This window comes from Danio aesculapii, chromosome 12, assembly GCF_903798145.1.
Source record: "Danio aesculapii chromosome 12, fDanAes4.1, whole genome shotgun sequence".
Classification (NCBI taxonomy): domain Eukaryota; kingdom Metazoa; phylum Chordata; class Actinopteri; order Cypriniformes; family Danionidae; genus Danio; species Danio aesculapii.
In genome coordinates, this window is record NC_079446.1 from 36,863,363 (window position 1) to 36,890,913 (window position 27,551).

At 33.7% G+C, this 27,551-nt stretch overlaps 1 protein-coding gene across 13 annotated transcripts in view; it reads right to left on the reverse strand.

The window, feature by feature from the left end:
- camk2g1 (calcium/calmodulin-dependent protein kinase (CaM kinase) II gamma 1) overlaps positions 1–27,551 on the reverse strand; it is a 164,185-nt gene that overhangs the window by 25,227 nt on the left and 111,407 nt on the right. For 8 of the 13 annotated variants that reach the window (XM_056469135.1, XM_056469148.1, XM_056469146.1 and 5 more), the window contains exons 9-13: positions 25,952–26,046; positions 19,039–19,161; positions 15,724–15,807; positions 15,564–15,606; positions 13,204–13,266 (exon numbers count right to left, since the gene is read on the reverse strand). In XM_056469135.1, coding sequence (XP_056325110.1) covers positions 13,204–13,266; positions 15,564–15,606; positions 15,724–15,807; positions 19,039–19,161; positions 25,952–26,046 — 408 coding nt within the window. The remainder of the gene's footprint in view (positions 1–13,203; positions 13,267–15,563; positions 15,607–15,723; positions 15,808–19,038; positions 19,162–25,951; positions 26,047–27,551) is intronic. The other 5 variants (XM_056469144.1, XM_056469139.1, XM_056469138.1 and 2 more) reach the window with 1 other exon arrangement.

Sequence of the window (27,551 nt, forward strand, 5' to 3'; positions counted from 1 at the left end):
CTCATTTGTAAGTCGCTTTGGATAAAAGCGTCTGCTAAATGACTAAATGTAAATGTAATGTAAATGTAAATAAAAACATTCAAAACGACGATATTTACACACACACAATACCACAAACTACCTGACCATCACATGTACACTCAGATGTTAAATGCACATATGAAACATGGCTTTGAAACATTTCCATATATAAAAAAAAAATTCTATGTATTAAAATAATAATCAACAAATAAACAAACAAATACATAAATTATTTAAATTAAATTAAAATAGAAAAAAGATACATGTAAATAATTACAAATAAACAAAATAAAACAAAATGGAAAATGGTAAAAAGACATATGTAAATAACTAATAAACAAATAAATAAATATATATAAATAAAACAAAATGTAAAATTGAAAAGATAAATGTAAATAACAAAAAACAAAAAATGATAATAAATAAATAAAACAAAATGTAAAATAGAAAAGATAAAATGTAAATAACTAATAAACAAACAAATGAATAAGAATGTAAAATAGAAAAAACAATAAATGTAAATAACTAATAAACAATAAATAAATGAAAAGAAATGTAAAATAGAAAAACAATGATGTAAATAAATAATAAACAAATAAATAAACAAATAAATAAAGCAAAACAAAATGTAAAATAGAAAAAAAATATGTAATTTTGTTTAATTTAATAAATAAATATGATTATATATAATGAATAGAATATAATATCCATCCAGCCAGTAATCATATAATGGCTATATAATGAGGTAAAATCATGTTGAATGTGGTTTATGTGATTTTACCATATGACTGCACATGTGAAGACTTAAGAAAAAGAAAAGAAATCCAGAGTGGGATAATAGATAAAAAAAAGCATAATACAACCCCTTTAAAATTAACAAATGCGTCATGCTTGGAAGAAATTGTCCATTTTTTCCTTTTTCACCAATCTGAGAGCAGATAGAGACCAAATTTGTTCTCCATTTGCAGCCGCAGCCGTAATGAGGGGAAAATCATGGCTAATGTATGCAATTGATTTCTCCTTTAACTGTGTCTGTTATTCCCCAGAGGGCATGTTGGTGAGGTCTGGAGTCAGTGTAGGGGAAACGGCCCATGATGCACTTCACCGGCCCTCAGAGAACAATCAAACGGCCTACTGTACAAAAAAAAAAAACCAAACTCAAGTTTCCGCATTCGGGATTCCTGTAAAACACCTTACCTTTCCGAAAAAACAAACGGGAAGAAAAGACGGACAGGTTAAACATTCAGTAGCAGAAAGGACAAGCTGGAAGATTGCAGGCATTGTTTGCATCGCAGGCCTGCTTTTTCATGCTTGATTTATCATGGAGGTGAGAAAGGTGCTGGTGGTGGATGCAATTAACCAGGCGGTCAGCCATGCAGTGCCCAACGGGAATAAACCGCGAGTCCCAGAATGCAATGCACTGATGAAGGAGTCGTAAAGCTAGACCTCGACTCATTACCAGTCCACTGTCTCTCACGTATCTAACTACATCTCATAGGATTTACAGACGGTGACTGGGAGAGCTGAGCAAGCAGTCTCTTATACTGCAGAATAGTCAGACGCTGCAGTCATACCACTGTTAATGCTGAGGGCAAATAACTAATTGCTGTATGAAAGGAGGCAAGCAAAGAAAGTGCGGGAACCTCCATTATTATATAGGATTATACGGTCATTTCAAAAGCTTTGTGTCATCGTAATGCAGTTTAAATAACAGGGGTGAATTGTTGAAATTTCAATGCACTGATTTTGATTGCAAAAGATTAGAATCCATTATGAGTTGAGTACAGAAATATTTTTCCACTGTAAATATTTGATTTGATTTATTTATTTTCTAACAAAAATATCATACATTAAATATCATTAACAAAAAAATACATTTCAACGTGGTCGAAAATGGAGAGGGATGAAGCACAAGCTTATTATTTTCCCACCCCGTTACCACATATATCACTCGTCTATTACTTAAACTTATTTCTTCTTTTACTCATCTCTTCTTTCTACATGAAACATATTTAAATATTATATAAATATTCCCTAAATTAATATACTTTGTGCATGGGTCAAAGATGAGACGTCCCATTTTGGCTGCATCAAAGTAAATGTTGCCATTTTATATACAGTTAAAGTCAGAATTATTAGCCCTCCTTAATTATTTGCCACTCTGTATATTTTTTTCCCAATTTCTATTCAACGGAAAGACGATTTTTGTCAACACATTTTTAAATTTAATAGTTTTAATAACCAATTTCTATTAACTGATTTCATTTATCTTTGACATGATGACAGTACATAAAATTTTAATAGATATTGTTTTTCTAGATACTGGTATTCAGCTTAAAGTGACATTTAAAGGCTTAACTACACTGTAAACCCTAATGTGGTCTTTACTTAAACACGCAAGTTGTTTTAACTAAACATTACTTAAACTATTGCATTTTAACACCATAATTTGTTAGGATAACTTATTCACCTTTAAAAACCATAAACTCAAGAATTCAAGTGTTTTGGCCCCTACATCATGATTAACACTTGTAAAAACTCAAAAAATGTGTTTTTTGAAAAAATGTGACAATTTCTGATACTCTTTTCCTTGATTGGCCATGCAAGGACTTCTGCCTGGCAACAAGAGACTAATGCTCTGATTGGTGTAATTCAAAAAAATAAAAATATTCAAAGGTCTAAAGCTGACTTTCCACCGCACACGACATTTGGACACGACTATCAGAATACGCCCCCATGTGGCAGTCGCACAGAATTTTCAGTTTTGTCATGCATAATGGGAGAGAAGCTTATCCTTGCGGTGTCTGAAATAAAGGAGTACAAAAGCATGAGCCTTTATTCTCGGTCCATTTACCATGGTTGAATGAATGAATGCATGAATACCAGAAACTCATAGACCACTAAAAATTTGAGGGAATGTGGAGACAAAATAATAAAAAAAAATATTTTATATTTATATATATTATATATATATATATATATATATATATATTTTTATATTTATATATATTATATTTATGAATAGAAATGTATATATATATATATATATATATATATATATATATATATATATATATATATATATATATATATATATATATATATAACGTCTACTACTATTTCTCATTAGTCTCGGAATACATCACATCCGGTCAGTCGATCGCATATAGTCTAGTAACAGGAGTTCAAATATTTTAACGGATCTAAAGCTCAAATCATATCTGAATTTTCCGCATTCGGAGATGATCGGAACTCCACACAGCTTGCGGACTACTTTCCATTGGAAATGAATGACTTCCTGTCTGTCGTTTGCCGTTTGTCATGTGCAGTGGAAAGGAGGCTTAATGGTATTTGCTCTGTTTGCTAAAGACGAGATAACTGATGTGACTGGAATTTTCATCATATTCAAGTTTGGTAAGTGAAATAATAAAAATAAAAATTGTTTTATTATTTTAAGTGAATTTTCAGTTTGTTTCATGCTTCATAATAGGTTTGCTGTTTCCTGAGCAAATTCTACAAACTTAGTCATTGGTTACGCGTACTTCATTTGATGTTTGTGTTGTAATGGTGTGATACAGTATATGTAATGGTGTGAAAACGTAATGTTACAGTTACGGTTAACCTTATCCAGATTAATTATGTTAGCGTTTTCTTTATAATACAACATTAGGATGGTAAGTTATGTTTAAGGAGATATCATTTTCTTGTTGTTATGAGCTAATACTTAAAATTGTTCAGTTCACCAAACTTAGTACTTAAGTTTGGCAAACTGAATTTAAGTATAATCTACAAAACTGGCAAGTTTTGAGATACTCCACTACTCAATTGAGACGAGTTTGCTCAATTAATTTAGTTCAGTCAACATATTAGGGTTTTCAGTGTAGGTTAATTATTTTAATTAGGCAAGTTGGGGTAATTAGGCAAGTCATTTTACCACCGGAGTTAGTTCTGTAGACAATTGAAAAAAAAAAATTGCTTATAATATTGCTACAACTTTTAAACTTAAAAAGATTTTTAAAAAATTAAAAAATGCTTTCATTCTAACCGAAATAAAACAAATAGGACTTTCTCCAGAAGAAAAAATATTATAAGAAATACTGTGAAAAGTTTCTTGCTCTATTAAACATCATTTATAAAATAGTTGGGGGAAAAAAATTAATTAATTAATAATATATTTATATAAATATAAAACACAGGAAAACTAGCAATTTTGACTTCAACTATACATTAACTATACATTAACTATACACTATACATACAGAAAGCAAAGTGTTTAATACTATTTTCAAACTAAAAATGTAAAAAACAAACATCCTATAAAAAGTGCCAAGGGTACAACCTTATGGCTTGAAAGACAGGAGTAAATTATAATTATAATGATGAACGATAAACTATTTAAAATGTTAATTAATTAGTATTTTGGGACTGCAATGTGATCCCTTAAGTACATATTTTTTTAAATTTTCATCAAGTTTCAACGTGTTACTTCCAACTGTCATGTGCGCGGCCATCCGGTGTGCGACCCCCTTAAGGACAGAGTCTGCTAGTTCTGTGGATCAGTGACTGCAGGAAAAGGAACGTTACACCGATGTCAAAATTATCTGCACATAAGCTAAAAAGCTTTATGAACCTTTTGCTGACAGCGATGAATGTTTTTACCTGGCAACAGGTTGTGATCTTTGGTTTGATTCTATAATACTGGACTATTTTTCTATGAAGGTTTGAACTTTGAGAGTGTTTAAACAAGAGAGTAAAGCGGGAAAATGTTAATGCCTGTCTGAGAAAAGTGTATAAAGTGTGTAGTGAGGGGTTTTACAGCCTTAAAACATCTATAATAATTGTAAAAAAATAAAGCTGACTACTACTATTTTTAAAACGTAACTCCCGCGAATAACGAGGGACCACTGTATAAACTATTCTGAATGCTATACTGAATGACACATTTAATGAGTTTCTTATGCAAACATACTGATTTTTTTATTATTATTATTCATTACAATAAATGCATGAACAGAACACATTTAAAAAAGACCTGAAGCTTAATAAGACTTTTATTGTTCTGATTCTTAAAACCTCATTTTCATCTTTGACCCACATTTAATTTCCATATAAATTCTAAATGTTATGATGTACAGTATTAAAGATTATCAATGACACCAAAATCAGTGCAAATATTCACGCCCCTATTAAATAACGCTTCAATTAATTCAAAATCCATTATAAAAGCCAATAAAAGATTAAATACACCTTTAGATCAGACTTGTGCAAGCAACAAATGATATATAAGAGATTTACAGGCAACACAGTTGACATATACAAGCATGCCTTATCTTTATATTCTACTGGTCAGGAAGTCCTATCTTGGTCAAACAGTATAATGAAAAGCTCTTAAAGGAGAATGAAGAAACACTGATGAAATGTCATTTACTGGCTACTGGTTTTCATCTTACATGTTCAAGTGGAGGACTGGCTTTAACAATAGCAGAGTATAAAGAGTTATAAACACTTACAGTACTAGTTGAAGCCAAGAACTGATGGAGAGCATTGATTGGACGGCTCAAAAGAACATTAAAGGAATATTCCAGGTTAAGTATACAACTTTAAACTCTAGGACTCGTCTTCAGTTTGTAAAGCAGAATGGAAATGTTCACAGAAATGTCTATACAACTGGGAAGTGAGGCCACAGACGCTGTCCATTCAGATAAAAACAAATATGAAATAGTATTTAGAGAGACATTTTTGTGGTAAAACACAATTTATTTTGCCTTATCGAATAATAAGGCAGAAATTTGCTATATTATATACTTTTTTAAAGGAAATGGTAAGGGAAAGACTTCTGTGTTTATACTAGAAAAAATTTAATGAAAAGTTAAAAAGAAAGAAATTTTTTAAACTGATTTTAAATGGGGCAAAAACAAATCATCAAAATTATAATACATATATAAATTATCTATATATATTTATACAACAGTTCTTTCTGGTTCTTAAATCTGATTGGCTGATAACCGTGGGATATTCTGCAAATAACAGCACTCATCCAGCCTCTTAACCATTCACCCTTGTGTATCACTCTGCCCACATACAGCGACAAGCAGAGGACACTAAAGTTTGACAAATATTGCAGCTGTTGGACAACATAATGTACTTTTGAGGCTTTTTTTAGTTGAGAATCTAGCTGTTTAGATTGCAACTATGCACTTTATTTATGAGGATAGTGCCTATTTTAAAATATGTATAATTTCTAAGAGATTAGCCTGTCTTTGAGCAAAGACGGTTGACGATGCTCATCAACAAGATGGTGACAGAGACCGCATAATAAGCCCTAAGAGAAAAACAGTGCAATTTCAAACTACAGCTGATCATTATCAAACTGGTAAATGACTTTCAATCTCTCTCTTTTGTATGTTGTAATGCTGTATTTTTACCATAGTAATTTTGTGATCTTCCAATTGCAACAGAAATACTGGGAAATCTCTGTAGACTGATGGCATTTCATGCTGTTCAGCCTTACAATCTTAAAATGTCAGCAAAATCACCCCGTTTAGTCATCACTTTAGACATTATGCAAGAGAATCCTTCAAATATTAGCTCAAAAGTGATGTATGTGAAGTAGCAACGTTTACTGCTGTTGAATCCAATGGTTTCTGCTGTGAATGAATGGCGGAGGAAAGTAGTTCCTCTTACAAAAGGGTTTTTAGAATCTCCATGTTTGATTTTCTTTTTTATACACACGATAATGCTGTCGAACTGTTGTATAAATATCTCACTCACAGCCACATTGCACTGCTATGAGTATGATATTGCTTATACATATATACATTTGAATTTTATATGTTTTTATACACTTTACACTTTAACTTTAAAAATAAATATATTTTATCAAAAATTCTAAATATAAAAGATAAAATAAAAAGGGCAAATTAACAAAACCTAGTATTTTAAAGTGAGAAATACAAATATTTTATATCAAAATAATTAAGAGTTCATTTTTATTAAAAAAATTATAAATTAAATATATATAAATATAAATAAATAAATAAACTCATATTTGATTAAACTATTTTTGATTTAAAAAGTTAACGGGACACACTGATGTATGAAAACAAAAATCTGTATTACACTCAACCCCCAAAAACCTGTGCAAACTTTCATAAATATGTAACCTGCCATATCTTCTTACTTATTTCTGAAATTTACTATCAGTTCCTGAGAGAAAGTAGTTTCAAAGTTAATCCTACATATGGTATTCTACACACAACAGAAAGAGCAGCAGATACTATACTGTACTATACTATACTATAATATAATATACTATACTATACCAATAGTAGCAGTAGCAAAAAAATTGCCTATAACTAACAACATAAACAATCAAAACAGCAGCATTTTACCACATTTAACAACAGCAATGCGCTCTTGTTTCCTTTCCTTAATCCTGAGGAATCAGCCCAGATGCTGCGTTTTTTTCTTAATTTATCTCCTTTGACCATTGCACACCCACACACACACATATGAAGTATATTCTCACAGCTGCTCAGTCACAGCTTGTTGAAGACGGCAGCTGTGTGATATTTACTCAATCTGACAGACAGCTGTCTATAAGAGTGACAATTCAATCAGATCAGACAACACAAGCGCTTTCTCCAGACTCAGACACACCGCGAGCAGTGTCGTCCATCTGCCCTCCAGAGGGCCTCCTTCCCCGCAGACCACCAGGCGTTCAGAGGACACTTCGGGTCTGACGACTGGCAGCAAGCCAACCCCGCTCCTGCCCGTCCGTGAGCTAAAGGCCCTGCGCTCTCGGCGAGGGGAGGAGGAAGAGTTGAGAGGAGAGTGCTGGGGCAATGGTGGCTTGGCTAGGCTGCAAGGGGATCTGCTTTAGTGGACCACACCAAACTAGGGGGGTGCGATATTGATGTCAGATCTCATTTTTTGCGTTTAATTAATCCTTATTTCTATAGTGCTTTTACAATGTAGATTGTGTCAAAGCAACCTAACATAGATGAAGGAAACCACTTCAGTCTAGTTTTCAAAGATGAAGTTCTGTTTAGTTTAACAGGATGTCATTTCAAACTTGTTCAAAAAATACATTGTGTTAAACTAAACTTAACTTCAAAACTAAACTGAACTTCGACTACGTTTACACAGACACCAGTAATCTAATTATCTGCCTTAATCTGAATAAGACAATAACATGATTAACGTGTTTACATGAGTTGCTTTTTGGATGTTCCTTTCAAGTACACGTTTTACATGTTATAGTACATACAGGGTTCATACACAATTTACTACTTAAATTCCATGACTTTTCCAGGGCTTTCAAGTAAATTTTCATGACCTAATTATTAATTTTATATAATGTCTACATATAGGTGGTATATAATAAGAAAAACAATGCATGTTCAAATTTATTACACCATAACAGATGCAACAATCTATTGAGTTTACATTTATTTTCATTCCCACTGTACGTAAAATGTATTTAGATAATGCTTACAACACAGCACTAATAATGTAAGAGCAAGTTTTTGGCCAAGGACCGATAAGTAGTACAGACAAGTTACCTATATTCAAGCATACAGATATTTGTTAAACTAATTTCCATGACTTTTCAAAAAACTTTTCCAGGCCTGGAAAATGCTGAGTCAAAATTCCATGACTTTTCTAGGTTTCCATGACCGTATGAACCCTGTACATAGTTCAATTAATGTAGATTAACGTTTCCTCCGGCGTTTAACACAACAACAGTTCCTGTTCGTCAAGCTGACATTTTGTCTAGAATTTTGCAACAAGTTCAATTGCAGTTAATTTCTCATACTGTGCGTTCAAACAGACGATGATGAATACAAATTCTTAAACACTTTAATAATGCAACTACAATAGGAATACTCCACATGACTTCAATTTCTGTTTAGTTTATGACATTAGTCAGATTAAGGTAATGAAAAACCTTGTTTACATGATAGACTAGTATTGTCCTATTCGTATTACAATCGTAATATTGGTGTCCATGTAATCGCACTCATTCTTTGGTTTAAAAGGATAGTTCACCCAAAAATGAAATTCTGTCATTATTTAGTCCCTCTCTCTCTTCTTGTTCCAGATCTGTTTGAGTTTTCTTTTTTCTGTTGAACAAAGTAGTGTTGGAAACTAGTTGTCATGGACTTACACATTTTTTTTCTATTATAGAAAGCAATGACTACCTGTTTCCAACATTCTTCAAACAAAAATAAAACATTTTGTGTCCAAAAGAAAAACGAAACTTACTCTGAAATCACGAGGTTGCTAAAATTGTCAATAAATTGTCATTTTTTTTGTGAGAACTACCCCTTTATGATCTGCTAACATGAACAAAGATCAGTCAATTTAAATATAATATGTATATTTGCCTCCACATTAGCGAACTATGAAAAGCCAGCCAAATATCACGATGAAGCAGAACTATTATATTATCAGCAAAGTGGCTATTTGACAAGAATTTGTACGATTTCAAACGTACGATTTTTAAAAGGACTCTAAACCACACCCCTAAATCTACCCCTCATTCAGGGATGAGCAAATCGTACAGAAATTAGTGAATGAGATCATACAAATGAATACAAATTAGCCACTAAACCAAAGTTACGAATTTTCTGAATGAATGAGATTGCTTCGAAAACTCGCTAACATTTGAAGTTAGATTTAAACTTTTTGAAACTGTTTTTTACTGTGTCTACAATGTCAGATTGCATTATGGTTACAAAAAATAATAATTACAATATTTCCAAATATCGCACACCTCCAGATTAAACCCCTGTCCCCTCCAACCTCATTTTTCTGCCTGAGGTGGAGATCACTGAGGTGGGCTGAGGACAGACACGTGACTGGGGTCCCATATCTTCAACTAAAGCAGACTCCACTTAAACGATATTTAACCCAGTAGCACAATACACCAGTAAGCTGATCAGCAGGGAAGGAGGAAGCCAAAAGGGCTGAAGCAATTTAACCGTGAGAGAGAGAGAGAGAGAGAGAGAGAGAGAGAGAGAGAAAGAGAGAGAGAGAAAGAGAGAGAAAGAGAGAGAAAGAGAGAGAGAGAGAGAGAGAGAGAGAGAGAGAGAGAAAGAGAAAGAGAAAGAAAGAGAGAGACAGAGAAAGAGAGAGAGAGACAGACAGAGAGAGAGAGAGTAAGAGAGAGAGAGAGAGAGAGAGAGAAAGAGAGAGAGAAAGAAAATGAGAGAGACTAATCAAAGGAGGAGCAGCGACATTGGCATTTTTACTCCATGCAGACGATAATGCATGCCGGCCGATAGTTAACATGAATGCAGCGCTGAGGTATTGATTGGATTGTTTGCCTTGAGCCTCTGTGTGTAAATTGAACTAGGGACATGTGAAATGAAACTAGATGTTGTTTGTTTATCACATATAAAAAGAGAGCCAATTTATTCTGATGTATAAATAAATAGACCTTTTTCGAAATAAACAACAGCTAAGATGTTGAGACAGTGTCACTATAAGGGTCATTCACAATGATAACACTGATAAGACAGGGAGGAAAAAATATATATAATGAGCAAGATATTTCATATGAATTGAAATCATTCAGTAGCACTGAAATATAAAAATGTGGATAGATTTATTAATATTCGTTAAATGTTCTTAAAATAAATGTAAAAAATCTATTGAAATATTGAAAATGTAACTGATGTTAACTCCAACATTTACTAATACATTACAGTGCTTCCCACACATGGACTTTACTTGTGCGGGCCGCCCAGTTATATTAACAGCCGCCCAAGTTTGGTGACATTTTTATTATTATTATCATCCTTTTACACTTTTTTTTTGTATCCGCTCAATAGCCAAACGCCCACGATCGATTAACTAGTGGAAAATCTGTCGCTCTACATGTTTCCTACTTCTCATTGTGTGTGCGCAAGAACAGTCAACACACTAGCTATGTTTCCATTCAAAAATGCGAATTAACTTTGTGCAAAACTGGATTATCTCATTAAAAGATGTGTGATTAAAGATGAGTTTCCATCCAATGAGTCAAAGACAACAAAACCAACACTTCGTGATTAACTGGCGCCAAATATCAACAGTAAAAATGTAATTTACTGCGGTAGGAGAAGCTGCGTGAATCTTTTCTTCATTTAATAAATGACTTGCGCCTCAAAAGGCAATCCTGATGCGTGGTGGTGCTTTAAGCCGTGAGACGCGAAGCACAGACGCTCTTGATTCTGGAGGTCATATAATAACACTAATACTGAAATGGTTAAGGCATTTTAGACTGACCAAAACAACATTTTAGATGCTCTACGATATGTGTTCAGCCTGCTGGTTTATATATCCGCACATATTTTTATCATCTCATAACAAAATCACATGACATTTAACGCACATACTGGAATTTGTTCGGTAAAAGCGTTTCCGTCGCAGTTAAATCGCATCTTTTCTTATCAAATAAAAAGTTTATCCTACTCAGTTGTGAGTATGAGTTCATAAAAATTAGCATTTTCAAAACTTTTGAGCATCTTGATGTTTCATTCCGCTGTTTTTCTATATCCAAAACGCACGTAAAAATAGGAGGATGGAAACGTAGCTAATGTCACGTTCTCTGCAGACACCCACAAAAACGCACCTTTTTGGGACTAAAAAAAATGCATCAATCCGGGGTTTCTACATCCCCTAAAATGTCTGTGATTCTGCCTTTGATTTCACATTCTAAGCAATCGTCATTTTTATTTTAAGCCTGATTTACTTTCGCTTGGTTCCGCAGGTGACAGCGCATACACAGCAGCAAGAGCGAGAGAAACATTATATAATTAATTATTTGATCTAAACAACTCAGATAAACATTTCTATTTACTTCCATTACATTTAAACTGGCTGCAAAATATATGTACACTGTTATAAATGGTTCTTCAACTCATTTGCTTATTTAAATTACCTACTTTTTGGCGCATGTACAGTTGAAGTCAGAATTAATAAACCCCCAATTTCTGTTTAACGGAGAGCAGATTTTTTCAACACATTTCTGAACATAAAAGTTTTAATAACTCATTTCTAATAACTGATTTATTTTATCTTTGCCATGATGACAGTAAATAATATTTGACTAGATATTTTTCAAGACACTTCTATACAGCTTAAAAGGGACATTTAAAGGCTTAACTAGGTTAGGTTAACTAGGCAAGTTAGGGTAATTAGGCAAGGTATTGTTTATACATGGTTTGTTCCATAGACTATCAAAATAAAATATAGCTTAAAGGGGCTAATAACATTGACCTTAAAATGTTTTTTAAAAAAATTAAAGTCGAAATAAAACAAACAAGACTTTCTCCATAAGAAAACATTTTATCAGACATATGTGAACATTTCCTTGCTCTGTGAAGCATCATTTGGTAAATATTTAAAAAAGAAAAAAAAATTCAAAGGCGGGCTAATAATTCTGATTTCAACTGTAGGTAACCATGTGACGTGGGTAAAAGGTGAGTTTTCAATCCGGCTACCACCGCAAGTGTATTTCAAAATTGTGGGAAGCACTGCATTATTAAAAATAAATGTTAATAAATATTTAAAATATTGAGAGAGTTAGTGAGATCAGAGTCTGATGAAATGATATATAATAAATTTTGTCTAATGCTAAAACAAACAAAATATTAAAAACATTGAAAAATAAAATAAAATTATAACGTAATTCCAATATTATGTGAATGACCCATAACTACCCTGTATGATTATTAATAATTTCATTAATTAAACCCATATGAGAATATAAAAGATAAATAAAAACTCCTTTCTTCAAAACTCCTAGTGTTAATAAAGCTAGCTAGATGAATGTTAAAGTTACATGATCATGTAAAAGCAAAGCAATAATAAATCATGGATAAAAAAAAAGACATGCTATTCAATAAACTCTTACGCATCGTTCAAATGCATGAGGTGTAACGTGAGAGATGAAAATTGAGCAGGCCATTGTCTTCAATATTATTTAAAATAAAACTCCCCAAGATAATATATAGCAGACGTAGTTCATGAGAAACTGAAGAAAAGCAAATCATTTATGCAAGTGATGGCAAGAAAGGCAGGCTTCTCATTGGCTGCATGCTGATTGGGTAGAGCGAGGGGGAAGGGTGGGGTTTGTGGAGGGGGCTCGCTGGTCCCCCTGGTGGCGAGGTGAGGAGATGCACTCTCACATACCTTCCTGTGCAAGCGCGGCAGTGCTTGTGGTGGGAGCAGCAGGGCTGGTATGCTGCCGGCCCACTATTGGACAGAGAGGCGTTGAGTTGGGAGAAGCTATGGAACTGTTTTCAAATCCTCTACTGAACAAGACACCTTTGTTTAAGAGTCTATAACATGGGTAGGCAAGTTTGGTCCTGGAGAGCTGCAGTTTGGTTCTAACCCCAATTAAACACAATAAAAAAACAAATGCTGCATCCCAATTCATCTACTTACACTTTTGGTGCATAGTATATATGATTTGAAAGCACATGCATGACACCACAATGCTGTTATTATAAGTGGGAAACTCACAATTTTCCTTAACCTCTAATGTTTCTGAGTTGAGGGCATGTCAGTAAGAAACATAGCAGAAGCACTTATCTATAATAGAGAATTATATATAGACCGTTTTATACAACAGTTATGCATAGTTATTGAATCTGATTACCTGATAGCCATGTGATACTCTTCACCCTTGTGTATTTCTCCACCCACATACAGCAACATGCAGAGGACTATCTACAGTTTGATAAATATTGCAGCTGTTGGACAACAACGTGCTTTTGATGCTTTTTTTAGTCGAGAATGTAGTTGTTTATCCACAAGATGGCAACAGAGACCACATAATAAGCCCTTCGAAAAGAGAAACAGTGTAATTTCAAACTACAGCTGACCAAATCATTATTAAACAAGCAGGTGACATTCTAAGTCGATCTCTCTCTTTTGTATGTTGTAGCGCTGTATTTTTACCATATAATTGTAGTGTATTGAATGTGAGATGGGACTCGCATATCAGGAATGTATGTATTTTGTGTTGGCCACTCTTTGTATAACCCTGAGTTATTTTTTGGTTGGTCATCTGTTTGTTTCTATTGAGTCTGCCGTTTTCGTTACAGCAGACTAGTTCAGTAAAAAGAAAGAAAGAAGAAACACCCACAGGTTAGCGCTTTTCCTTATCGCAAACACAACAGTAATCTGGTAGTGTTTGCTTTGCTTTGGCTTTTTCGGGGTTAATTATTGTGATCTCCCGATTGCAACAGAGAAATACTGGGAAATCTCTGTAGACTGATGGCATTTCATGCTGTTCAGCCTTATATTCTTAAAATGTCAGCAAAATCAACTGTTTTGTCATCCCTTTGTTGTCATCATGATTAATCATTTAATAAACGACTCGGATAAAGTTTATATCTGGGGAAACAAAACATACTGGCTGCAAAATATTTGTACACCATCAGAATTGGCTAATCAACTAATTTGCCTTATTTAAATAATCTACACTTTTTTATTCTAGAAATGATTATAATTTTTAGCACTAATGTCTACTTTATTCCTTTTTTCTGTTATTTATTTCTCATTTGCTGTATATTTTATTAATTTATTGATGTTAATTGTTTGTCACATGTAGTTGACCATTTATGTGCTGTGAATAAAACGTGTGCTTCAATCTGGCTACCACCGCAAGTATATTTCAAACCTGTGGGACGCACTGAATCATACCTGGCAGTAAAGCTCTGATTCTGATTTAAAGTCAATTATTGTGGGTTGTCAGTGACAGCACAATTCATGCAAATTCTTTGCTGTTCATTTTTCGATAAGCAGAACATTTTCTTGTAATTTATCAAAAGGAGGAACAATGCAACCTTTTGCTGATGAAAGTGACTTGAAGGCACTTGATATTGTGATTATGACTTGTAAAAGTAGGAACATCCCAAGAGGAGATGAATGCAGTTTAACAAGATTTTGTGTTCAATATTAGCTGATAAGAGTGTGCACAGCTCTTAGCGGCTATTAGCAGACCATACAGGTAACTTTAGGATACTCAATTAAACATACTACATTTCTTTCGTCAAATACTATTTAGGAGGAATAGTATGCAAATTGGGAGACAGCATAAGTGTTACCAGAATGACACAGGCAGGTGAGTTTTTAATCAAGGCTGGATCTTCAGACTCTACAGGATCAAACTTGTCAACCACTGGTCTAAAACATCCCTAAAAACTAACTAAACCCTACTGTATCACCTTTACAAACTGTAAACATCTGCTCAGGAGCAAAACTAGTAACTTAAATAAAGAAAAAAAGCCATGTTATCCTCAAGCCTCACAGAAAACCTTAACAGCTCAAAGAAATCAGACTTGGAGCAGAAAATCCCAACTTTACACTCCTGTAATCCAAGAGCTTTCAATCCCAAGTGAATTGTACTTCCATTTAATCACTGAGCCAGCTTTAAAAGATCTTTTTTAATAGTGAAAACTGGAGCAAGACGTCCGAGAGGTGAGCTGAGTTCATCCATGACTTTGCATTTTCCTACCTGATCCCAGGAGGACGAGGAAACTCACCTGAGAAGTTTCTAGAAACCAGCATAGTAGTGAGAATGGCTCCCTAAACAAAGACAGAGAAAAATAGAGCGTTTAGTCCATAGCAACAGGACTTTCAGCGCTAATTACCCCAGGGAGGAAGACTGGAGTTGGTTTAAGGCTCTTCAGGCTCATGGTGTACCTTGAGTTTTCTGCGGGCGTTGAACTTGCGCAAGCACTCCACGGTCTCTTGGCGGTGCATCATGGACGCCACTGTGGACCGTTGCTGCAATGAGCAAATGAGAGATGAAGAAAAATATTGCACATCAGCATGATCATGCTATTTGGACCAATTAAAGGTATAGTTCACTTCACTAACCCCCAAAAACATTATTTATCTTCTACCCATGGTCTCATATGGCTTTTGTTAATTAGGTTTTTTATACCTGTCAAATTCGATAAATTGTGAACTTTATGGATTCAAGAACAATGGTCTTACTGATCTAAGATGGTCTTACTATTGGGATGTTTACAAGGCTCTGCTGCTTAAGCATTGGAGAAAGTTTACATTTAAAACAATCTCACAATATTAAAGATGCTGTGTGAACATTTTTGACTCTTCTAAAGCTAAAAATGACCACTATATGTTTGCAGATATTTAAGAAACATGTTTGTGTTCATGCTTGTTTATCTGAAAAACAATGTTAAAGTTAGGTATTCTGCATTGAAAATGTGTTACAGGTTTTGGTCTGTGTAACTGTTTAAAGAGCAAATTATACAAGTATTACAAAAGTAAACATTAGCTTAGCAGCTTACAGTGTAAGACTCAATTGTCAAACATACTCGCTCCTGTTTGTGTCGTCAATCTGGCAAAAGGAGTTGTTGAGAAAAAAAAAAACCTCTCTCCATTATTTTGAATTTGGACTGCAATACCTAGTTTCAACTCACACCGACATACTGCACCTTTAAAGTAAATATTCTTCAAATATGTTCCCTATATTAGATATTTATGAAACAAAATTTACAATCAAGATTGTTTATCTAAAATTATTGTTTAAGTTAGTTATTCTCTTTTGAAAATGTGCATTACATGCCAGAATGTCTGTTTGGGTCTGTTTAACTGTGTTCAATTAGCAAATAATACAAAAGTAAACATTAGCTTAGCAGCTTACAGTGTAAGACTCTATCTTCAGGCACACTCGCTCCAGCTTGTACAGTCAATCTGGCAACATGTATATGCTTCCCATTGTCGAAAAAAAAACCTTTCCCAACTATTTTAAATTTGGACTGCAATACCTATTTTAGGTTCAACTTACTCCAACATACTGCACCTGTAAATTAATCAAACTTCCTCCAATATGCTCCCTCATACAGGTTTGAAACCAAATGTTCATTCCAATAAATATTGACACTAAAACTTTTTGGATTCAAGAAGAATGGTCTTAATGGTCTAAGATGGTCTTATTATTGGGATATACAATAAACTAGGCTGTGCTGATTAAGCATTGGATAATGTTTATATTTAAAACAATCTCATAATATTAAAGATGCTGTACATGTATGTCTGTTTTTGACTCTTCTAAAGCATAAAACAACCACAATATATTTGCAGATATTTAAGAAACATGATTAATGATCATACTTGTTTATCTGCAAAACAAAGCTAAAGTTAGTTTTCTGCATTGAAAATGTGCGTTACATGCCGGAATGTCTGTTTTGGTTTGCTTAATTTAATTAGCAAATAATACAAATATTACAAAAGTAAACATTAGCTTAGCAGCTTACAGTGTAAGACTTGACCGTCAGGCACACTTGCTACTGTTTGTGTCGTCAATCTGGCAACTTGAGTTGTCGAAAAAAAAAAAAAAAAAACTCTCTCCATTATTTTGAATTTGGACTGCAATACCTAGTTTCAACTCACTCCAACACACTGCATCTTTAAATTAATCAAAACTTCTATATAAGCTTCCAATAAGCTCCCTCATACAGTTTAGAATTATTTTTTTACGTAAATAAACAATGACACAAACTTTTTGGATTCAAGAAGAATGGTCTAAGATGGTCTTACTACAGGGATGTATACAAGGCTCTGCTGCTTACGCATTGGAGAAAGTTTATATTTAAAACAATCTCACAATATTCAAGATGCTGTATGTCCTTTTTGACTCTTTTAAAGCATAAACGATCGCAATATGTTTTCAGATATTTAAGAAACATGCTCATCTCTTTTGAAAAACTGCTTTACATGCTGGAATGTCTGTTTTGGTCTGTTTAACTGTGTTTAATAATACAATAATACAAATATTGCAAAAGTAAACATTAGCTCAGCAGCTTGCAGTGTAAGACTGGATCATCAGGCACACTCACTCGTTTGTGTAATCAATCAGGCAACAGGAGTATGCTTTCCGTTGTCGAAAAAAAAAACCTCTCCCAATTAGTTTAAATTTGGACTGCAATACCTAGGTTCAACTCACTCCAATATACTGCACCTTTAAATTAATCCAAACTTACACTATCATTTTTAGGATTCAAGAAGATTGGTCTTAATGGTCTAAGATGGTCTTTTTACTGGGATATATTCAAGGCTCTGCTGCTTGAGCATTGGAGAAAGTTTATATTAAATCTAACAGCATTAAAGGTGCTGAATGTAATTTTTTGACTCTTCTGAAGCATAAAAAACACACTATATTTGCAGATATTTAGGAAACATGTTTGTGTTTATACTTGTTTATCTGAAAAACAAAACTAAAGTTGGTTACTCTGCATTGAAAATGTGTGTTACATGCCGGAATGTCGGTTTTGGTCTGTTTAACTGCGTTTAATTAGCAAATAATACAAATATTACAAAAGTAAACATTAGCTTACAGTTTAAGACTTGATCGTCAGGCACACTTGCTACTGTTTGTGTAGAGCTTTCGTTGGTGGAAAAAAACCTCTCCAATATTTTAAATTTGTACTGCAATACCTATTGTAGGTTCAACTCACTCCAACATACTGCACCTTTAAATTAATCCTCCAATATGCTCCCTCATACAGGTTTGAAACCAAATGTTCAAGTGAATAAACAGTGACACTAAAACTGCCACTGTCTTAATTATTGATTCAAATGATTTGTCAAATTATTTCTTAATAATATTAAAAACAAAAAGGCATTCAGGCATATTTTTTTGCTTTCGAAGCTTGAATTATAGGGTCATCTAAATGCATTCAAATACAGTCACTTGCTCACTGAATACTTCTTTTTTTTTTGAGTGACATATTTGATAATCAGCTCACAAACATCATGTCAATCTTAATTTAGTAGTAGACAATAAAATATCACACATTCCTAAAGTCAGATTCCCATATTTGAGTGAACTGTTTCTTTAAGAACACAAAATGCCAACACAAACACATTAACCAATTCCGAGAGCTCCAGGAAGCTGATTTCACACTGTAAAAGAGCTCCGATAATTTCCAATAGATTGCTCTTCCTCGGGGCTTGTGGTAAATGCAGTCTTGGACAGAGATAACTTACGCAGACCCATGGGTGCTTGAGGGCCTGCTCTGCGGTGATTCTCTTAGCTGGGTTGATGGTCAGCATTTGGTTGATGAGATTCTTGGCCTCGGGGGTGACCGTGTCCCACTCCGGAGAAGGAAACTGAGGGGGCAAGAATCAAGAACGAGGGTCAGATACGCAATAGAAATGCCTAGAGAGCTTTTTTTCACACCACTACATCTACTGGCACACATAGCGCGCAGAGCCTAATGAAATTAAACGTATCACAAGGCAGCATACAGGATCCAATGAGTCACAGCAATCAGTTCTCATACTGTCGGTTTATTCAGCGCGGCTGGTGCCCGAAACGTGTTGCTTGCGCATTTCACACCTCATGGCTTCATTGCGGGCCATAACCAGAGAAAACGGCAGTTGTAATTAGCCAATAAAAAAGCTGTGTCTGTATCCATGTTAAATGTGTGTCGCGCCTCCTCTTTCGTACTGTGAGATCGTAAAGCGGCCGTTACAAATCCCTCTGTCTGTTCCAAGAAAACCTTGGGCTGCTTCCAGGAAGTGTAATTTGTTTGTGCATCAAGCTGTGTTGCATCAGCTAAAATGAGCGTGTGGATTGTACTTAGAAACGCTGCAGGTGCTCATATAAGCCCTTACAGCAATTCAGCTGCGTTTGGCCCATGGCAGTGTTAATGCATGTCAAGGGTGGGGCGTTTCTTGCACCGCTGTGTGCTGCTTCAGCAAAGACGGCCACTCAGGAAAGTGGACGGCGCATCCTAACATGAACACACGGCTGAAAGATGCAGGGACAGATTCATGTAATGGATGATGAGGCACAAGTGCACGTCACTGACTGTGGTCACATAATGAAAGTATAAAGCAGAGAAGTGAGCACATGGTTGCCAGATATGCATAAAAAACCCACCTAAATCCAGGGGGGGTCCTGCAATTTAAATTGTTTTTGTGATAACGCTTAAATTGCATTCTTCATTTTTTTTTTTTTGGCTTAGTCCCTTTATTAATTAGGGGTCAAAAACAGTGGAATGAACCGGCAACTTCTCCAGCATATGTTTTACGCAGCGGCCACCCTTCCAGCTGCAACCCATCACTGGGAAACACCCATACACTCACACATTCACACACATACACTACGGATAATTTTAGCTTACCCAATTCACCTATAGCGCATGTATTTGGACTTGTGGGGGAAACCGGAGCACCTGGAGAAAACCTACGCAAACACGGGGAGAACATGCAAACTCCACACAGAAATGCCAACTGACCCAGCCGGGGCTCAAACCAGCCACCTTCTTGCTGTAAGGCAATCGTGCTACCCACTGTGCCACCATGACACCCTTTAAATTGCATTCGCAGTTCAAAAACACACCTGTGTAAAGAAAATGGCATCACAGGAAAACCGCAGACTTTGCAACACTGATAGTTCCCAGTTTTATTCCTAGTCTAGACCAGGGATGCCCAAACTAGGGCCTTTGATTTTGGCAGTGATCCCATTTGAGAAGAGAGGGAGAATGATGGGCATGGTTTAGCCCATCAATGGTCATTTCAAATCTAATGTAACCTTTTGTTTGTTTGTTTGTTTGTTTTATTGTTAAAATCTAACTCAAAATATATGTTTCAATTAAATGGTGTAAATTAATCAGATTTAGTTTAAACATACATGCCTTCATCCAACGCATAGAGGACAAATGCAAAGGCAGATTCTGCTTGACTAGTGTATTTAGCATCGAACTCCACTGTGTTGTACATGTGATTGTTTATGTTTTTATTGCAATTAGTAATAACTTTAAATGTTATACTGTATTAGTTAATATGATTTAAAGTAATGTTTTTTATTTACTTTTAAATCTTATGAAATAAATTAGGAAATTACTCATGGAAACTTTAATGTAATATGGTATATTTACCTTCGGCCCATGGCTCTCAATGATACTTGGCTTTTGGCCCTTTATACAAAAACGTTTGGGCACCCCTGCTCGAGAAAATAGCAATTTGTCAATGTGTAGAGATTTTGAATAACATATATTTCATAAAAAAAGTATATATTTATATTACCACGATTAGTAGGCAGTAGGGTTGTGCGATTAATTGAGATTGAATTGCAATTGCAATTTGAAATGTTGCGATGAGCTAAAAAATAAATAAATAAATAAAAAAATAAACAAAAAAAAAAAAAAACAATCGCAAGAGGTTGCGAAATGAAATATATATGTATTATTTAATTCCCGGCGACGCAGTGGCGCAGTAGGTAGTGCTGTCGCTTCACAGCAAGAAGGTCGCTGGTTCGAGCCTCGGCTGGGTTAGTTGGTGTTTCTGTGTGGAGTTTGCATGTTCTCCCTGCGTTCGCGTGGGTTTCCTCCGGGTGCTCCGGTTTCCCCCACAGTCCAAAGACATGCGGTACAGGTGAATTGGGTAGGCTACATTGTCCGTAGTGTGTGAATAAGTGTGTATGTGTTTCCCAGTAATGGGTTGCAGCTGGAAGGGCATCCGCTGCATAAAACATATGCTGGATAAGTTGGCAGTTCATTCCGCTGTGGCGTCCCCAGATTAATAAAGGGACTGAGCCGAAAAGAAAATGAATGAATGAATATTTAATTCCCCAAATGCATGACAGCCATCTGTGTGTGATAGTCTTACTAGCCAATTAAGTGAGCACACTTTTGTTCCGCCCAATCAGAATTAAGTAACCAAACAATGCGGAACGTCCACAATAAAAAAAAACAAACAAACAAACAAACAGGAAAGTGCAGACAAGTGGGATGATAGCGTTTCCTGCTTCAGAAGCATTAATAGACAAATTAATATCAAAGAAAAACAGGACATCGGTATTATAGGAATATTTTTGTGTTTTAAAATCACAGACACCAAACAAAGAGATAATTTGTAAGAATTGTTGCCACAGCATGAGGAAATACAACAACCAGGATCTAAAAAAGCACCCTAGATGGCTATATAAGGAGTGTCTTGCTAAAAAGTTAACTGAAAGTATTGCCAGTGGCATTCAATCTAGTAGCAAGCAACAGCAAAATACAATTTCAGAGTTGTTTCAGCATGTTAGTTTGCGGAGTGTTCTATATTTTAAAATTATTTTTTTAGTTTGTATAACAAGATACACTATCTCCATATTTTGAGTTCAACTAGTTCACAGAAAGATTTTATTTTATTTATGTTTACTGTTTGCTCTAGAGAAAAATGAGTGTTTCACTTTTGAATATTTAAAAACAAATTTGAATAAATGTTTAATTTAATATGTTTTCACTTTATTTAACTAAGACTCACTGCATTTTAGCAGTAAAAAGCTATGATACATAATATTGAGCTGAAGCTTGACCACAAAAATAAATAGCAAATCAAATTGAAATCGCTGTATCTCTCAAAAAAGTAAAAAAAATAAAAAATAAAAAAATTCAAAGAAAAAGGTATTCATTCACTCATTGTTAATTTTTATGTTCATTTTAGTTCATTGTGAGTTTAGATTTTTTCTGGTGTACACTTCAACTCAAAATGTCAGCTTTGTTAAATTTCAGAGAAAAAAGAAAAGAAAATTAACTTCATTTCAAATTCTAATATAATTTTACAAAACAAACAATATTTCTATTTAACAAAAATATTTGTAAAAAAAAAAAAAAAAATTTATTCATTTATTTATGCTTTGTAAAAACAACATAAGATGAAACCTATTACATAATATGAAAACTGGGATTTTCAATAAGGACCAAAACATTTTTCATGACATGAAAGCGTATTAAAACAAGAATTATCAAAGATATTTTACTACTGTATATGACTCATTAAAAGACCACTCTACTTAAAAAAAAAAACAGGCTAAATTTTTACATAAATTTTTAGAGTTTTAACATTTTTGAATCCATTCAGCCAATCTCCAAGTCCAGCTGAAACACTTTTAGCTTAGCTTAGCACAGACCATTGAATCGGATTAGACCAATAGCACCTCACTCAAAAATGATCAAAGACTTTCAATAATTGTCCTATTTAAAGCTTCTGAAGTTACTGAGACCAACAAAAAAATTTAATGTTATTTCTACGTCAAAATAGGTTAGCAACTATAGTCTCCAACCAGCGACCTGCTTGAGGTGACAGTGCTAACCACGTGCCGTCCCATTAAAGGAACACTTCACTTAAAAAACTAGGCTCAATTTTACAAACTTACTACAGTTAAGATGTTGAGTTTTAACATTTTTGAATCCATTCTTCCGATTTCTGAGTCTAGTGGGAACACTTTTAGCTTAGGTTAGCATAGACCATTGATTCGGATTAGATCATTAGCATCTCCTTCAAATATGACCAATTACTTTCAACAATTTTCCTACTTTAAAGCTTCTGTAGTAACATTGTCTACTAAGATCAACAACAAAAAAAAAGAAAAGCTGCGATTTTCTAGGTCAAAATGGCAAAATTATACTCTCATTACTGTGAAATAATCAAGGAACTTTGCTGTCTTACCATGGCCTCAGCAGGTGCAATGATATTATTGATATCAATGCAATCAATATCAAACTATACTACTTTAATCAAAGAAACATCCACAACTGTGTTTGACAAAATAACTTGTCTTATACATCTTGAGAAAAAAAGTTCATATTACCCGACCCTTGAGATGTACTGACCACTAAAACCATCTGACTGATATCGTAACATGCATTCATTTTTATAGTTGCATCATGTCCTCATCTTTATCTGCCGCATGAATGCTAATGGGATGAATGTCTCTCTGGGTCTCTATGTCCTGCTAAATACATCTGAGGGAGTGAGACTGTGATGCAACTGATGGAAAATTCTCCAAACTACACCACACATAAGCATAAACACACAAGACTCTGGGACGAGGCCGGTTGTTTCTAAGCAAAGCCCATCTCTCTGCAATGCGTCAGGGAGGGCCTGATGTAATCAATAGCAGCACCAGTGGTTCCAAATCGCACCCAATCACAAATTAAACAGGCAGCTGGACCACAGTGAGTGTCGCAGAAATCTTGAGACACCTGTTGTAATCTAATCATCCTGGAACAATTAAGAAATGAGCCAGCGGGGAAAAATATAATAATAATAATAATAATAATAATAATAATAATAATAATAATAATAATAATAATAATATTAATAATATTTACCTTTCTCCTTTAATTTTTTTATTATTTTATAATATTTTATATTTTTATTAATTTTTAATATTAGTATAATTTATTTATTTTATTTTATGTTTCGTTGATATTGTATTTTTAAAATAAAATAAAAAAATAAAACAAAAACAAAATTAAAATAAAAGATAAAACAAAAATAAATACTGTCTCCTCAGATATTTCAGAAGACTAAGAATTTCTCTTTCTTTCTTTGTTTAAAAAATATGTTTTACTTAATTATAATTTATTTAATTTATATATTTTGTTGTTGTGTTTTTCAATAGAACTTAAATGTAAACTGTGAAACAGGAATTGTTGTGGGTCAGGAGCGTTACTAAAAAGTAGTAACAGTCTATCTAACAGTACCATGTTTCATGTCTGTTTAAAAATTAAATAAAATACTGACCACTCAAACCTCTCAGAAGACTAAGATTTTCCATTCTTTCTTTCTTTCTTTCTTTCTTTCTTTCTTTCTTTCTTTCTTTCTTTCTTTCTTTCTTTCTTTCTTTCTTTCTTTCTTTCTTTCTTTCTTTCTTTCTTTCTTTCTTTCTTTCCTTCCTTCAAATAATTTTTTTAACTTATTTAGAATACTTATAATTTATTTATTTTTATAAATTTTTTGTTGTTTTTAATAGAACTTGTATATTGGTCAAACAGGAATTGTTGTGGGTTTGGAGGTTTACTAAAACAGAAAAAGTTAAACTCTAACAGTACTATGTTTCGTGTCTGTATATTTTTTTTTTATAAAATTAAATAATATATAAATAAATATAAATAAAAAAATGAAAAAAAAAGAATAAAAAAAGGAAAAATAAATAAATAAATAAATAAATAAATAAATAAATAAATAAATATATATATATATATATATATATATATATATATATATATATATATATATATATATATATATATATATATATATATATATATATTAATTTAATATTATTATTTTTTAAATATATTAAATTAAAACAACAAAATGTAATTGTAATCCCCCTCAGTCATTTTAGAAGACTGATTTACCCTTTTTTCTTTCTTTGATTCTCATTTATTTTATATAATTTTTGATGTTTTTTTAGAACTTAAATGTATATGGGTGAAACGGGAATTGTTGTGAGTTGGGAGAGTTACTAAAAAAGTTAAAGTGTAACAGTGCCATGTTTCATGTCTGTTTAAAAAATAAAATAAAAAAACATTCATAGCCTTTAAATGTATACATTTTTTTTTTTTTTAGCAAAATAACCATCCCAGAACAATTTGAGTATATCCGTATATTTAAACGAGTCTCCATGCTAAGCTATCCTTTCCGTCCTCTTGGCCCATTAAAAGCATCAGTAAAAACATATCTCAGACAGCTCTGCCTCCTGAAATGATTTCCAAGTGATTTCTCAAACGTTCAGAGGAAATGTTACGGTGCCCTGCAGGGAAATTCCAATGATTTTCTGAAAGGATGCAGAGGCCTTTGGATGTGCTCTAAAATTAAACCAGCCTCAATACACAGATTTCTGAAGCGACGACATCACATACAACTCAACTAATTACAAACTGACAAAAAATATGATTTCTGCTGCTTCAGAAATGGATGCAAAATTGACAGAACTCTGGCCAAAGGAAATGTGCGAGGAAAAAAAAAAAAGAAAGATAGAAGAGTTTTTAGACTGGTGGTGAATGGCCGCATTTAAAGAGTTGATGGAGCATTGAAAGAGCAATCAGATGAAGGGTTTTTCAGAGCGGCTGGCTGGACTGAACTCCTGCAGACACAGAGAAACAGCTGCACTCACATCATAAGCTCCGGCCTTGATCTGCTGGTATAACTTGTGCTGATCTTCATCCCAAAATGGAGGGTAGCCCACTAGTAGAATGTACAAGATTACACCTACCAAAGAAAAACAAAAAGGGAAAATTAGAGACATACTCTTATTAAGTTTCTATGGCAGAAACCATAAAAAATAAAGTTCTGAATTCAGCTAATGCCTTCATAGGGTTAAATTCTCAATTCTGATTGGCTGCATTACAAAAAACTTTGCTTTTCTTGGTTAGAGTTTTTATCTCATTTTAATCCAAATATCTGTGACAATCATAAAAATATTGTTTTAGAATTATTTATAAAAATAACAAATCAAAATTAAGGCCCAATCCCAATTCTACCCCTTAGCCCTTCCCCTCGTTTTGCTCAATCACGTGAAGGGGTAGGGGTGTCCCAATTCTCTTTAGCTTAAAGGCGTAGGGCTAAGGGGAAGGTTTTTCAGGACCTCACTTGAAAACAAGTGGTCAGAAAATTTCCCAAAATACACCATCTACAACACCAGCATAGCTTCACACGGAAGTCAGGAGATCCACAAGTTAGTATTTTTTGTCATTATTATGAATTTTTACAACAAACAAGCACTGGTTTTAATACATTCATAACAACGTTTGTTTTACCGCCATGCTTTTTTATAAATTTAAAAAATTATAAATTTTGCTAAATTTTTATAATCCATAATAATAACTTTTGTACAGTGTCTGGTGTAATGTTAATTTAGGTTTTTTGTGTTTATGAGCTTATTTCCACATTATAATGGTTTTATCACATGATATGGTTGCCTTCAGTGATTTCCTGAAGATAAATACCAAAAAATAACACAACTGGAAAAACTACAGCAGTCGCCATCGTCGATCTCATATGACGCAAGAGATTGTGACGACACGATGACAAGTGCAGGTGTTGTAGTGCTGTCCCATTTCTTAGGAGTAAATTTTGAAGCCCTTCCACTTCACACTCTGTTTCAAGGGGGAAGGGGTAGGGTTACAAAAATAGAATTTGTATTGGGCCTAGTGTGTGTCTTTTTCTGAAAACAAGCTAAATAATCTTCCAAGCAAATCCTCAATTCTGATTGGCTGTACTGCAAAAAAAAGGTGAGAATTAAGAATTTGTTATTGGTTAGAATAATGTTTTCAGAAAAAAGTAGGTGTAAATTAAGGGTCTTTTTTCTTTAAATAAGCAGAATAATCTGAAAAACAAATCCTGCAAAAAGAAAAGGTGGTTTATTGTGGTTAGAATTGGTCTCAATTCTAGTCCAAATATCTAAAAATTCTTAAATCAAGAAGTATTTGAGACAAGTATAATAATATTGTTTATTCTACAAAAATAATAAGTCAAAATGATGTGTCTTTTTCTTAAAACAAGCAAAACAATCTGCCAAGTAAATTCTTAATTCTGGTTGGCTGCACTGTAAGAAAAAAGGAGGCAGCTTATCTTGGTTAGAATTTATCTAAGTTCTAGTTCAAATATTTAAAAAAATCTGAAATCAAGAAGCATTTTCTAGACAAGTTTAGAAATATTGTCTAATTTTCAGAAATAATAAGTCAAAATTAAGCGCCTTTTGCTTAAAACAAACC